Raw genomic sequence first — 16,264 nt, 5'->3', positions numbered from 1 at the left:
CGGCCCCCATATATCTCTGGGTCTAGAGGCCAATGGTTGTGTCTCAGCATGAATGGCAGTCTGCTCCTGACATTATGACATCTCTTAGCCATGCCTTAAACTTTGGAGCCCTCCCTCTGCCCCAGCGACAGGCCAGTCTTCATTTAGCTAGCAGCAATGTAGTATCTAAAAACTTCCGGCAGTGTTTGGGTACACGCGCAGTGTATCCTAACAGCATAATCAATGGGTCTCTTTCCAATGTAAGGTCCAGCATGCTCTCAAGGGCTGCGTGTACCTGTGTCCAATACTCCCATACCCCCGGGCACTCCCATGCCAAATGTTAGAATCCCGCTCCAGTGCTCCTACACCTATCGCATCTATCATTGTCGGACAGCTGAAATCTATATTTTTTAGCAGGGGTGTAATACAGTCGTTGTAAGAATTTGTAGTGGATAACTTTGAATCTACATCTAGCTGAAATATGCTCTGTGACCCTACAACAGTATGTCCATTGCATACGGGCTGACCCTTCAATCCCCTGTCGATGTGCCCTGATACTGCTGTATATGCTGGATACCAGATGTGTCCCATTTGTGAAGCTGAGCATGAGCTGTAATGGAGCAAGCGTTTCCGGCTCCCGAGGAAAGTCAGGCAGAACCTCCTTTATCCCCGGCCTCAGCCGTACATATAAAAAAACCTAAAGTGGCGTGGGACGCACATCGTTAAAAAAAGGGCCATGGACCGAAACATTTCCCCGAGAGCAAATCACCCCACGTAGCAATATTAAGTCTCCTACACAGCGTCTGAAAACCCGTTTCCTGCAATAATACCAATTTCGGGTGATAGGTGAGAGGCAGCCGTGGAGAATATAAAAGCGTAACCTGCAGAACCCTCGCCATGCGCCGCCAAGCATCCACCGTACACGTTACCATTGTGGGCGGTGTCTCCAGGGCCCAAACAGGTCCATGTATGAGACCATTTAAAGGAAGGGGGTGCGCCAACCAGTCCTCTGTTGCTAGTTGGGGCATAAAGGGCATAGGCACCATCCAATGATGGGCATAATGAGCCTGCGTGCTGATATAATAAACCTCAAAGTCGGGGATGTCAAACCCACCCTTATCATACGGTTGCGTAATGAGTGACCACTTCAGTCATGGTTGTTTACCACCCGATAGTAGTCGAGTCAGTTCCGTCCGCAAGGTTTTTTAAAAAAAGGCGCCAGGGTAATAGGGCATATTTAAAAAAAAAAGATATAAAAGTTGGGGGAGTATTACCATTTTGAAGGGCGAGGCTCTACCTGCCATTGAACAATGGCAATGATATCCACCGTGTGACGTTGGTTGTCAATCTCGTGATTGCAGTGCCATAGTTTAATCTGAGCATTTCCTCCCTGTCCTTAGACACTTGAATCCCCCGGTACCGAAGGTCAGAATGACACCATTCGAGAGGGAAATCCAATGGAAAGTCGGGGACTGCAGTTGTAAGTGGGAAGAATTGCGATTTCCCCCAGTTTGTGAACCCCCGATAGCCTCCCAAACACAAGGAATTCCCGCAGCAGGGGGTTTATGTTCTACTGTGGATCTGTAATATAGAGCGTAATGTCATTAGCATGTAACGAAATAAGAATTTGACGTTGAAAACACTGAAACACTCTGTCCCTGTGAAGCTGACGTATTCTACATGCCAATGGCTCAATCCCTATAGCAAAAAGGACCGAGGATTGCGGGCATCCCTGCCGAGTAACCCACGATATGGATAGCGACGAGGACAAATGACCATTTATGAGCACTCTGGCAGTGGGTTAGTGGTATAGCAATCACACCTAAGAGATCAACATCTTAGGGAATCCGATTCTCGGCAGGACTGCAAACCGGTACCTCCATTCAATGGAACCGAATGCCTTTGAGGCATCAAGAAACACCGCAGCAGCCGGGAACTCGGGCGCTACGGTCTGTATTAAAGAGAACAAAGTGCACAGGTTATGATTAGTGGCCCTACCAGGGACAAAGCCAGACTGATCCGGGAGTATGATCTTTGTCATCAGGAGTGACAGCCGAGTTGCCAACACTTTATCTAATATTTTTGTGTCACAGTTAATCAGTGACAACGGGCAAAAGGAGTCACAGGCTTCAGGAGGTCTACCAGGTTTCAATAGGGACGTGATTACTACTTCATACATCGATGGAGGGAGTATCCCCATCTCAAGGGTCTCCTCCAACACCACCAGCAACACCGGCGCCATGACATCAATATAACTTTTATAAAACTCAGCAGGCAGGCCATCAAGGCCCGGTGCCTTTCCTTCTTCAGCGACATAATCGCTTGATCACTGTCCTTGAACAGACAGCAAATGTGTCCAGATAAAACAAGATTTAAAGGCATCTATTGCTCATTTCTTTTCTGAATGAAAAGAACATCTACTCCTTCCAGCTGAAGTGCACTCACCAGATTTGAGCAGGTGCTAAAAATAGCTCAATCTGATACAATCTCTGACTCTCCATAGCGAGTTGGCGAGTAGATTTTTTAACTTTGTGTTTTAAAATGGTGTTAGCTGTTGTGTTATGAGCCACAGGGATGTTTGGTATCTTATTTCTTATGTTCCTTCTTTCTTGTGTTTCCTTTACCTTGGTTATATTCTGCAGCAGGGATGTGTGACAAAGGTGCTTAAACTTGCCTGATGGGTTCCCATGAGCATTCCCCATTGTCGTACTGTCACCTCTTGTTCTGTTGTAACCCTTCAGTTCCCAGAGTCTCTGGGCTCACTGTACTTTGTACATTTTACTTGCTGTGTTTTTTTGCTGTTGGTGAAAGTGCTGTTATGGCTTGCTAATTTCTTCTAGTTCCTCCCCTTTTTTATGCATATACCTCAACACATCTCCATGGTCCCATTTCAGGTAGGCCATGCCTGCATCTTGAAATATAATCCCTCGCCGTATTGCAACCATGTCACCCCCATACGTTCAATGCCTCTTAAATTTAGAATTCATATAACCATAGATCAGAAGCACATTGTCTGAGCTTTTTAAGGATTATGCATGCTAGTACACAAAATGTATCCAACCAGTTTCCAATATTCTTCTTTGCTCACCGCCATTCTTTCTTTTTACTTCACTTGAGGAAATCAGACCTTCCAGCTGCTCTTCCAAAAGCAAAAAAAGTCAATTTTCTTTCACTGTGTTCTATTTCACTGACTTGGGTATCAGGCTTGTAACCCTGTACACTGCTGTTGATGGTTGCCCCAGTGAAGCCCTCATATATTGTGTTCCTTTAAAATGCTGTGTTGGATGTGCCTGGGTCTGTTTTTGCCAATGTGCGAACTGGGGAATCCTGTTCTTCCTAAAATATTGTTGCTGCTGGTGTGGCAGTTGGTAAGCCCCCCTGAGGCAGGCTGTCATGAGGTTTACTGCTGGTTGCCTGTCGGGACGCTCCATGGTGTTTCCCAGTTTTCCCTATGATTTGCTGCTGTCATGGGAGTTTGTCTCAAGCAATCATTGCAGCCCCAGCTGGTTGTTGGCATCCGCTACACCAAGCAAATGTTTAGTAGCAAAGGGTGTAGGTTAGTGTGCGTAGTATAGAATCCAATGTTCCAAAATGGACTATTTTGAGAACATTAAAAACGAGAATTTATTTTTCATGTTATGTTGTATTGGTTTATTAGTTTTGTAATTATTGGTGATCTTCAAGCATTATTAATTTCGTATAATAATTAGAGAATTATGTCCAGCTGGCAATATTTAGCCAATGCACCGCACAGACCTGACTTTTTTAAGGAGAGAAACTAAGGTCCTGATAGAGAACCACTTTGGCCCTTGGCCATTTTATTGGTCTGACCTCTAATGGTAGGTTTCTCATGGTGAGGTTGTGAAGAAGTCGATAAATGCCTTGGTATCTTCTGCACAGGGAAAAGGTTAGCTTCAAGGCTTGCTCCCTGCCAAAGTGACACGACCTTTGAGCTCGCTCTGCATCTTATTTTGCTCAGAAGACTTCATATAATTTATATAGTTATGTTTTGATTTTTCCAGAATCCCATGAAAAGGTGTATTTCTGTTAGATTTGGAAATTAGATGAGGTCACCAAGGTAATTGGCCACAACTCTGATCAATTCTGACACTCATCTGTTTGCCATGGAGTGACGTTGTAGTTTCTAGCCCCTAAGTGTGTGAAGAATCCAACACCAGCATTTTATAACCTTTCTATTATACCTCAACTTTAATCCCATGGGCAGGCAAGAAGAGCGTTTGGCTCTCTTCATTCTTTGACCATCTGTGGCAGCACAAGAACTATGCATAAGGCCAATTCCATGCCCACTATCTGGGTAGGGCCAAGTGACCATTACTGTCCATCGTATGACTGTGTATAACGGGTTCAGTTTCCGGAGTCTGTTGCAAGGGAAAAATATTCTTTAAAAAAAAAAAAATTGTATTTGTTTTATATATGCAGCACATCATACAGCTGTGATTACGACATAGTAAAGTGCATATTATGGTACATCCCCATTTGGTTTATTTTGCCTACTAGGTGGGGGAGCATATTGCTATGTTCGACATTGCTGTCCATCCATGACAACAGTAATTCACTTCAGAGATTTACAGCTGATGATACTGTACAAAGCAATAACATAAAAAACCTAACACAAAAAAATAAACTATTAACTTCATACCACCTAAGGGAACAGTAGATCGTTGAATGAAACTGCTAGTTGCAGACTGCTTTGAGTCTGTTTCTAATAATTTGCTAGGACACTTAAACTCTGAATTAGTGGTTGTTGGGGAATTTACCTCATGACTAACACACTTGTGCTTACATGTTTCAAAAAAGCTTACGTGGCATAATGTTAATAACCCATCAGGAAACTCTACGTTTGATATAATTTACTGCAAACGCTTGGCTAAACGTGTGGGGACACTGCCGCAGATTGCTGAGTTCAGGATAAGACTAACGTCACTGACTCGAAGAATCAACTTTTGGTTGGAAATTGAGCTCTATGTTCGTGGCCAGCCACTTGCTACTTCTTTTGAGAGCGGAGCTGGAAACGGTGATTGTGTTGAGTGTGGAGGATTAGGTGGTCATTTCAGTGGGAAAAGAAAGATTCCTCTTTAGAAACTGGTGACCGCAGTAATGTTTAATGTTGGGCATGTGATCATTGAATTGGAAGCGCTTTACACCACACCAGTTACATTTATTTTGCCTACTTCTTCCAGGATTGTGTGCAGATTGAAGACTCCACCTGTGTTCTGCTAAAAGCACCCAGTAACTCATTGGCTATCCGACTGAGCGACAAGGGCTATACGCAGATGGTCCAAAAGTTCAAGTTTTCCCACGTAAGTAAAGTCCTTGCACTTTAAGCAGACTACATGCAACCAATTATATTTATTTCAGTTGTCTTGAAAAAATCTTACTCCTGATTTGTTCCCAAATAATTCAGTTAAAGTGATCCTAGAACTTAATGACTATAGTTAATTCTGAATATAAAAATTTCAAATTGTAATGATCCTGGTTTGACAGGCTTAATGTCTGTTCCTCCGCTCATCCCAGACGATTAGCTTTTAGCCCCTACAGTGTTTAAATCGTTGGAAGGAAGTAGTTCTTGCTCAGAATTTCTGATGGATACTTCCTCACCTTTTGAAGATGCCAGGCACCAGGCTGGATCTGGAAATAGACCTTTCAATCGCTCCTGAATGCTGGCAGGTGGCACCATTGGTCTCTACCAGTGCTAGAGCCTGTCTGTTGCTGACCGGACACGTGGCTGTGTATAAGTGCCACCCATGCACACTTGATGTTATCTCCTTTTTCCCCCATCCTCTACAACACCAGCCAGTTAGTGCAGAGCTCCAATCAGTTTAAGTACTTTACAAATAATTTTGTGGCGGTGTGTGAGCTTCCGCCACCAAAACTAAAGTTTGAATTGTCTCATGCATAGATGCACTCCACTGAATTTTCAAAAGACATTCCTTCTTGGAAATGCTTTTTCTTACTGATGTGCTCTTTGCCTGTCCATGCTACAACTGCTTTCATTTTATTTTTTTTGTAAAATGTCTGACCAGTGGGGGAATCAGACTTCGCATTTTGTATTACTTTGTTCGATCATCTCTGACAGTGGATTTTCAAAATTTTCAAGTTTATTATGCTGTACCCTTATTGGATGCTGCTCCTCATGTACCCTCCGTTCTCACACAGGTTTCTGAAGATCATGCTTAAATATTATCCAGGGAGGTGTTGATATTAAATGGAGTGGTTGATCTACTTGTATCCCTTGAAGCAGTGGGATCTTAGGTGTTGCTCCTTTTACTTCCCAGTTCCCAAGAAGTGTGGGGCTTGCACCTGATTCTGGGCCTCCGAATCTTATAATCCTTGCTCTGAAAAGAGAACTTCAAAATTTTGACAATTGTGCAGGTTCTGCAGCCCTGGGTTCATGATGATTGAATGGTGCCCCTGTATCAGTAGGACCCTCTGCGAGCAAGAATGATTACGCCCAGGATTGAGAAAAAATATAAGCCAGTACCTACTGATCCCACTTACATTAAGGGTCAACTTCCATTAGACTCACTTGTTGTCTCCAATGCTCCTAAACGAGTACGCTTTCAAAATACAGGTGATGCCCCTCCTCTTGAGGAGTCCAAATTAATTGATGCCTCGGGCAAGAGAATAGCATCGCAAGCAGCCAATCACTGGTGAATTGCAAATTCGCAAGCTCTGTCAGCTCGTTACGATGGAGCTCACTATGATGAGCTAAAGAAATTAATAGTTTTTACCCGACGAGCACAAAACTAGAGCCTAAGACTTAATTCAGGAGGGCAAATTAATCACTAACATTTCTATTAGGTGTGCCTTAGACTCAGCAAATACAGCAGACCGTGCAGTCAACACTAGTGTATTATTAAGCAGACATGATTGGCTCAGAATTTCAGGGTTCAACCCTGAAGTTCAAACCTCTGTCTTAAACCAACCCTTTGACAAAGAGCACCACTTCGGTCCTACAGTGGACTCTTCTTGAAGATCAAAAAAGATACTTAGGTCGCAAAATCCATGGGAGCTTTACAACTCCCTTCCAATAGGGGATCTTTTTGTCGCTCCTTTTACAGGGGAGGCTCCAAAACCACTTCCTCAGAGAATCCCTCCTCCGCTTACAAGGGCAATAATCAGTCACCCTCTTCAAGAGGTTACTTTAGAGGAGGCTTTAGAGGGAACAATAGCAAGGGAAGAGGTAGAGGCAATTCAAAACGCGCTCCCCCTGCAAACACCAAGCAGTGACTTCCCTCCTCTACCCCGATCATTCTACTCCTGTCGGGGGAAGTCTCTCCCAATTTCTACCGGTCTGGAATACAATCACCTCAGACAGATAGACCTGTTCACCACACACAAACACAAAATGCCCTAGCTTCTCCTCCAGGTATCCACATCCATTGTCCAAAGGCAATGCACTATGGATGAACTGGTCAGGGATATTTGCCTATGCTTTTCCGCCTCTCCCACTCATTCCACTAGTGGTTCGGAAGCTCAGACACTAATCCTAGTTGCTCCCACATGGGCCCGTCAACCGTGGTTGGAGCTCTCCGTAGTCACTCACCAAAAACTACATCTTGCAACCAATCTCCTCACACAGAGCCGTGGAGAGAGAAGACACCCAGATCCCGGTCATCTCAACCTTGAGATCTGGCACCTGAAGTCCTGGAGTTTGGCTACCTGAATCTTCCGCCAGACTGCATGGACATTATCAATGAGGCTAGACGCCCTACAAGAGCTTTTTATGCAGCAAAGTGGAAACTGTTTGTTATTTATTGTAATAACAATCAAATCAACCCGCTTGATGCTTCAGTTCAAAACATCATTTGGTGTTTACTGCATTACAGCGCACACCTCACACATTCTCAAGACACTATTGTGTAGATGTGTTAGCAAGACCGCCAGCTGGTGTGGGCTAGCCAGTTCTCCGTACAGTTCTCCGTACACTCTTTCAAACCTCTGCAACAGCTACAGGTTAGCCACCGCTTTGGGAGATTACTGCTTTCTAGTCTATGCAAAGCATGTTATCTACAGCTCACATTCCTCGAACGGAAAATGCTACTTACTCAGTATGCATCTAGAGCTGTAAATTCACATGCCCCACCCACCTCCCCTGGTACCTATACCTGTTGCAGTGATATCTTACTTGGATACATACACAAGGACATCTCTATTCTACTACTCTTACTAACTCCATTATCACCCTCTGCTGGAAAACAATCGAACAATGGAGTCTATGCCCATGTTCACTATTACCGAAAGGAGGAGTCACCGGCCTTGTGACCCGAAAGACACAGAGGGGTGCTAGCGTCCTGCCTCATAGCCCTACACAGTAGGATGTCCAGTGTCTGCGTGAGCTGTGAGATCGCTTGATATGTGGGCCTTATTTCTTTAAAAATGTTGGCTACAGCAGTGTACTGTAGATATTGCCCCTGCCCCAGTCCAAAATAATTGCAGGCTCGCTCAAACCTAAAAAGTTCTCGTCCGGGAACAAATCCACGAGCATGCCACATCCCCCCTCGTGCCACGCCCGCTATGACATAATAGACATTACCCTCCTGACCGGTGCTATGTCCCATACAGACAATACCTGATGAAACTGGGCGCGTTTCAAAATTTGTTCCACAAATATTTGCCAGATAAGCGTAATCTGCCTGACCACACGTGGAACCGCAATGGATGTGCCCCCTCCCTGCAAGAGGAGGGATGGCAGGTCAGTAGCCTGCACTCTATCCTGGAGCAGCCTTTTGTCCCAGTTGTCCCCCTCAGCAAACTATCTTGCCGCGTGTTGTACTTGGGCGGCATAGCAATAAAGCTTCATTCTAGGTACCACAAGACCACCACCCCCCCTCATATGTACAATTCAATGTAGCGAGTGCCACTCTACTGCGACGACCAGCTCAGTACAGGTCTATCAGTATGGAGTTTAGGCCCCGGAATATTCGCATAGGGATGTAGCATAGGGGGCTCTGTAACCAATAGAGACAGTGGGGCTATACCACCATCTTGGCTATTGCCAACCTACCCATAAGGGAGAGCAAGAGAGTGCTCCAATAGTCCACCAACCCCCTTCAATGCATCTACCGTCTTATGGATGTTGAGTTGCAATATCTGCAAATCCTTGCCTGCCTCCTGCACACCCAGGTACCTGAAATGGTCGGTCTCCCAGCGTAATCTCACACTAGGAAGAGAATCTGCAGAGCAGCCAGCCTGGCGGGCCAGAGGCAATAGAAAAGATTTTGATTTGAGTCCCAATCCAATTCATTCACCGAATTCTTCCTACACCTGTAATAGTCCTGGAACAGCCTTTGTGGCGAGGAGATATAGAATAATGCGTTGTCCGCATACAATGATAAAATATGGGAAGTTTCACAGATTGATTCCCCAGTGACCCAGGTCCCTAAGGACCCATATTGTCATTACAAACAAAAGTGGAGAGAGCGGCAGCCCTGTCTCTTCCCCCTCCCCAGTTACCATTCGCTCAACTGCTGTGCCCCACCAAAACCCTGGCGCTGTGTCCAAGATCTGTACCCATCTTTTGAACCGTGGACCAAATCCAGCCAACCTGAGAACCTCCAACAGATGGCCCCAATCCACTGAGTCAAAAGCCGCCTTCAAGTCCATGGAGATCAAGGCTAGTTTGTCATGGCTTTGCCGTGATTCATTCAAAACGTGTTTAGTCTCCTAATATTCATGCCCTTGTTTCGGGTAGGTATGAAACCACACTGGTCTTCGTGGACTAGGTGTTCCATGTGGGGGGAGCCAGCCTAGCGGCCAGGACTTTGCATAGAATCTTAACGTCTGAGTTTATCATAGTTAGCGGTCGATATGAGGAAGGGTCCAGGTCGCCCCCCCCGAGGTTTTAGCAGCATGATAATGTCCCCTTTGCGCATTGACTGGGACAAAATCCCCGCCTCAAATCCCTCCTCACTAACCTGCAACAACGGTTGTACAAGCTGGTTAGAGTAGGCCGGGAGAAAGGTCACCGGGAAACCATCTGCCCCAGGGGTCTTGGCCCCGGGCATGGCCCGAAGTACCTCCAATACTTCGTTAGCTCCTCTACTATGGTGTGCGTGAGCTGCGGTGGTGCCAAACCCTCGACCATGGGGGATGTACTTCTCTGCTGTCACTCCTGGGTCTGCAGTATAAACCTTCTGTAGGTGACATTGGAACACCTCTAGTGTCCCAGCCCTGGAGTGTAAAATAGTCCCACCCTCAGCCTTCAGAGCGGTGACTGATGGGAGAGCCTGCTCCTTTTGAAGGATTCATTTCAGCAGGCGACCGGATTTGTCACCCTCGGTGTGTAATCTTTGGCGGTAACTCGTCAGGGTGTCCTTATCCAGCCTGTCCTATATGTCTTCTATATGCTCTCGCTGTCGCCTTTCCCTCTCGCCCACCTCCAGGTTGGATGGACTCCCAGTCTGCAGGTCAATTAAAGCTCTCTCCTTGTTGTCTAGTTCTCCAAGCAACTGCAACCTTCCCCCGCACGCCTATCCCATACTCTCCTCACGGGTCACTGCCTTTAAGGCCTCCCACTCAGTGGCCCTCCCAGTGGGACCACCCCAGTTCATCAAAAAATCTGATACTGTCTTGGATTAGGACGCCGTCCCCACCTCATCCTCCAACAGGTCTGGCGGGAATCTCCAATGCCTCGGACCCAATATGGGCGATCCCCACCTCACCAAGCATCGTACCGGGGAATGATCTGACAAAAAGCGCGCCAACTGGGTCACCTCGACCTCCAGAAATGCAGGTACATCCTACACCAGAACCCTATCAAGCCTGCTTTGTGTTCCATGTGTAAGGGAATGTCATGTAAAAAGTGGAAGTTTAGGGTGGGTTTTGCAGCATAGACGTCTTCTAGATTCACATACAGTGCATCTAGAAGAGCCTATGCTGCAAAACTATTCTTACAGGTAAGTAACTAGTTTGTTTCCCACCACACATCATGAGCCCCCAGGTCTTGCATGATCTTCCTAAGCATCTGGGACAGGTTCCTGCTTTGGGGGGAACCTATCAAGGGCCGAACACAGGACACAGTTAAAGTGGCCCATCCATATGTATGGGACGTCCAACTTGTTGGACAATAATTCATGAATGACCTGATAAAATGCTGGGTCGGCTGTGTTTGGTACATATGTTTAAAATAACAATCTCCTTACCATCAAGTAAACCGCTCAGGATTACATAACGGCTAGTCACATCGGATTCCATATATATCTGCATAAAAGGTATGCCAGGTGCAACCCAAATCATGGTGCCCCATGCGTATGTAGAGAGAGGAGTGGTGAATTTGTCTTGCCACTTTTTAGCTACTCCAGCGGCGCTGCTATCATCCAGGTGCGTTTCCTGGAGACAAGCAATTGATATATGATGACATTGGCGGAAACTTAAAACTACATGCCTTTTGATGCACATGCCCAGGTCGCGGACATTCCAGGTCTGGAATCTATACCCTGTCGCCATCCAAGGTAATCTCCCAACCCTGAGCCCTGTCCACTCATGTAAAAGCTGCTGTGGTGCATACTGTGTAAACAAACCAAAACGTATTAAGTGAATACCCTATTCTGCTCCCACGGACATTTGTTAAACAATAATAACTTCAAAATGCCTCCCCCCATGTTGTGCCAGGTAACACGCATCTCACTATATCGCCCAGTGGGGGCAGAAGCACTCTGAACCCACCCTTCGTGGCGAAATCTGGAAACTCCATCCCGAGCCCCAAAATTATTTTGATATAATCACAGTGCAGCCCTATAATGAGAATCTTCAGATTGTCAACACAACATTGCTATTGAGCCCACCCCAGTGTAAACACTCCAGATTCCGCCCAATAAATAAAGTGGGTTTCTTCAGCCCGAGTATGGTTCTTATACAAACAGCAGGTCTACACTTCCATTCCAGATCAGAGACCAAAACGAGCCTCCCTTTTACTGCTCCTCTGTGCACTCCTCTTCCTGACCTAGCAAGGTTTCTTGGACCACGTCCACCGTTGCACTAGGCCATTGAGTCTGATCAGCAAGGACCAAGTTGGGCGTGGCTCCCTCAGACTCTGATGCCGAGGGGGTGTCTGTGCTCATTTGTAGCGTTCCATCACTTCCGACACTCTTTTGTCTGGGCCTGTGCCCACATCGGGTTGTGCCCCGGCAAGCGCCCCCAACCCCCGGGCCGTGTCCCCTCCGATGGTCCAGCACCCCATTTCTTGCTCAGAGTACGGGGCTCTCGTTGCGGAAGTGCATCCTCCCTGATCCCTGGCACTCCCAGACCTCCTCGGGACTCTCGAAAAAGAAGTGTGTGCTTCGCCCTGTGCCAAGACCTTCAGTTTCACTGGGTATAACCCCATATATTGTAAGTTTGTCCCTCAATTTAATCTTCACTCCAAGGAATGATTTTCTTTGTTCCTGTACTTGTTTGGTATATAGGGAGATCCTGCTGTTTTTGAACGGAATGTCCTGTTGCTCCCTGGAGGCCCTGAGGATGCGGACTCTGTCCTTGTAATTCAAGGTTTTTGCAATTATTGCACGTGGGAGCCCCGGGAGGTGGAGGAGGAACCAGGGTCATATGTGCTCTCGATAACCAACATGGCCGATAATCCCAGGGGGCGTAACTGGGTCTTAACGTACTGTTCCAGGAACCCCTACTGAGACCCTGATGACTCCAGCCCCCCTTTGCTCAGGGAAGCCCAGTACACCAATGTTGCTGCATCTGGCGCGACACTCCGCATCCTCTGTGCGGCGCTCCAGTGCTTTCGTTGTGGAGGGATAGTGGTCACCTGTGTTTTCAGTGCGGACACATCTTCCCTTGAGACCTGATACATCCTCCTCCGCTACCTTACATCGATGGAAACTGTCTATTCTGGCCTCCAGCGCTTTCCAGGATCCCTGTATGACAGCCAGCAACTCCGCCAATGTCTGCTCCACCTCTCCCCCATGTCCTCCTCATCTTTTCCAGTAGTTTGGCTTGTGATTTGCTGCGGAGGGTGGCGTGGCGTGGCGTGGTGTACTGTGTGATGGTGTTTGGAGCCCCTGCTCGAGCTCTCTTGTCCTTGCCCAGATCTGAGCTGGGCGAGGACCTCCTGCTCTCAAATCTCAAAGCTATGAACGTGCATAAACGTGGTTTGTATGTGCAAAAGTTAGTTTTGTGCTCAGATTTCTCGCAGTACTTGTTTTCTTTTGAGTTTCTCTACTTGCAGAGGCTGAAAGTAGGCTGGGAGTGGTAATCTGAGGACTGGAATACCCTCTGAGTTTGTGCACAACCACAACTGTTTATAGGTATTTACTAATTCTTCAACCCCTTAACATCATGAAAAAGTTTGGAAATCTTTGGAAACCTATTTTAACAAGAGAATTTTCACTTGCTTTGCAAATTTTTCGTTTGCTCCTGTGAACATGGAAGTCACAAAAGTTGCTAGGAGTATGGTGCCCATGCTTATTTCGTTAAACTATTTAAATTCCGGCATGTCACATATGCACCAATTCTAGGTCATGGATCCGAGGGTGCGCTTTTTTGACTTTATTTAAAAGTGTCTCCTAACTTATTTTACTTTTTTACATGTTGCCCTTAATGTTTTTGAAAGTGAATGCTCTCATTTAATTTTTTTAAATACTGATATACATCAAATAAGCTTTGCTAAATTAGGTCTTTAGGGAAATGGTATTTAAAGTTCTCGTTGCACACTGCACAATGGTTTAACAATTCGTATTGTATTCTATTAAATTAAAATATTATTTCAGTACATTTCATTTTGAAAATATTCACCAAGATCCCAAAAATCGAAAAATAACTTATTGTATGTACTGTCTGTAAATTTGATGTATATGTCACTACCTCCTAATAGTGTCTATCCTAGAACATTAGTTATAAATGAAATACTGATAGTTAATCTGCCTCTTCTAACAGAAGAGATCTCGATGGGTTTGAGCGCAGCCCTATCTGTTTGCAGACATCTTTATGATGAAGTATGAAGAACATCTTTCAAAAAATGATATGAATAGATTGAAGCTGTGGTGTTATCTTGCTGTTACTCTGATGCTTGAAAAAGTACACAAGATAAATTACCAAATAACATCGAAATACAATTTGACTGGCACCAACTGATTTTATGTATTCATGCTGTTAATGGAAACTTTGTGATTGCTGCTATGAAGATTAAATCTGGGAATTATAAATGAGGATCCTTACTGTAAAGAAATTTTACTCATAAATATTTTTGTATCAAATTTCACTGTAAACAGTTCCAAGAACATTTATCTTGTTCTTGAAAGTTAAGTGGCATCAAAAGTGGAAGAAATGGTAATCTAGCCAAAAACTACCAAAACGTTGATGAATATGTACAAATGAATGTTGACCCTGCAATAATATGAAAACTAATATAATTATGTACAAAAACGGCAATACTGCAAGTAGGAAATTTTGTGGCTAAATATTTTTTCAGTACAAAGTAGAAATGTCAACAATATGAACACTGAAATTTGATAAATGACCCAGTTGGAACAAATATTTAATGATGAATTGCTCTTCCCATATAAGAAAAGGACTACGAAACGTTGGGAAGATGTTTGAAATTGGCTTTCTGATTGTAGAGGTAGGCACCCTGTCCAAGCAGTAAAAACAATCCTAGTATGGGTAAGCTAGTTGCACACTAAAAGATAACCTGTGCTCACCCTCTGCTAGCTTGGCACAGAGCAGCCAGGCTTATCCAAAGAGGCAATGTGTGAAGTATTTGTGCAAAACACACACCAACACAAAACCACACCTCCCCATTTAGAAAAATAGAACATTATATAAATCAAGACCAAAACGACAAAAATGCAATAAATAGAAGTTGAGAAATGAATTTTTACAGAATAAAAAAAGTTCTAGTGCATAGAAGCAAAAAGCACCTATGGAGGTAATCTGGTCGCTCCAGACTGGGGCAAAGTCAAAAGTTTGGTCCAACCATAATGGAGCACAGGCCATCTACAGGGTCCAGGCAGGCTCCAGTGAACTAAGTATCTAAATCTATTCGCAACAGCGAGGTGCGGGAGGCAGTCGAGCAATGTGTCAATTTTGTTCCTGCAGGCGAGGTGATAAGTCCTTTTTTTTTTTTTTCATGAAGTGGAGGCGATGTGTATGTTCAGAAGGTGTAGTGCCAAGATGTGTTAGTTTAAAGTGCGATGCGTCTGGGTTCCACACCAGAGGGATGTCGTATCTCTGAAGACTGATGCTATGGCGGCTATGCACTGTTCTTATGCGCCTGGCTCTTGTGGCGATGCATTGATTCGGAGTGAGGTGCCAATTCTGGTTCCGCAACAGGATTGATGCACCTGGTCTGCTACCTGCAGACTGGAGATGTCTATTCTTCTTCTGCAAGTATCTGAGTCCACTTGCGGTGAGCCAGACATAGGAGCAGGGGTAGAGACTTTGATATCCCGGAGTCTCAAGCAACAGGAGGCAAGCCACCAATCCCCTGGAGATACCTTCCCTTCAGTGCAAGGCAGGAACCACCTCTACTCCGCAGTCTGAGAGCAGCAGGCCTTCCAGGTTAGCAGTCCATCAAAGTGTCAGTCCTTGAAGCAGAGCATTCTTCTGTCAGAGTTCAGCGGTGGGTCCAGAAGCGTCTGATTTTGTTTTTCAGAGACCTAGTACTTATACCTAAATTTGCCTTTGAAGTGGGGGTGACTTCAAAAAAGGTCTTTGAAGTGCACAAGTAGCCTTTCTTCCTGACTCCAGACTATTGTTGCAGGGTAATCAGTTCTTTGTGTGAGGTCAGACCACTACATACTCAGTTTTGTGTCAGCCCCTCCCTCCCTTCCTGCTCAGGAGGAGCCATCCGAATGCAGATGAGTACTCGAACACCTACCTTTCCTGTGTTTGTAGCTGTTCAGAGGGATTGCACAAGTGTAGCTGTTACCCACCCCATGCATGCATTAGCGACACAGATCAGTAAGAGCAGAGAAATGCCCACTTTCTAAAAGTGGTGTTTCTAAAATTCTAAGGTTAAATCCAAGTTTACCAGTAAGGAGGATTAATATATACCATTCCAAAAATATAAAACCTGAGGCAGCTACTCATTTCTAATCGGGAATTGCAGCTTAACAGTGTATTAAATAATTCTCTGTTAACCTATGAGAGGGGTAGGCCTAACTGTCGTGAAAAACAAATGTGGGCGTTTGCCACTACCAGGACATACAGAACTCAAAAGTACATGTCCTACCTTTTACTCTAACCACACCCTGCGTAGGGCCTTCCTCAAGGGTGACCCATGTGTAATAAAAGGGGTGTGTAAAGCTTGGCAAGGGGT

General features: G+C 45.2%; 1 protein-coding gene across 2 annotated transcripts in view; it reads left to right on the top strand.

Moving 5' to 3' along the window:
• The window catches only part of KIF20B (kinesin family member 20B), a 608,549-nt gene that overhangs the window by 71,732 nt on the left and 520,553 nt on the right, over positions 1 to 16,264 (top strand). For both annotated transcript variants that reach the window (XM_078642920.1, XM_078642919.1), the window contains exon 4: positions 5,181 to 5,300. In XM_078642920.1, the coding sequence (XP_078499046.1) occupies positions 5,181 to 5,300 (120 nt within the window). The remainder of the gene's footprint in view (positions 1 to 5,180; positions 5,301 to 16,264) is intronic.

Source organism: Lissotriton helveticus, chromosome 5_1 (genome assembly GCF_964261635.1).
Source record: "Lissotriton helveticus chromosome 5_1, aLisHel1.1, whole genome shotgun sequence".
Classification (NCBI taxonomy): Eukaryota; Metazoa; Chordata; class Amphibia; order Caudata; family Salamandridae; genus Lissotriton; species Lissotriton helveticus.
This window is presented reverse-complemented; position numbering and strand designations above follow the sequence as displayed.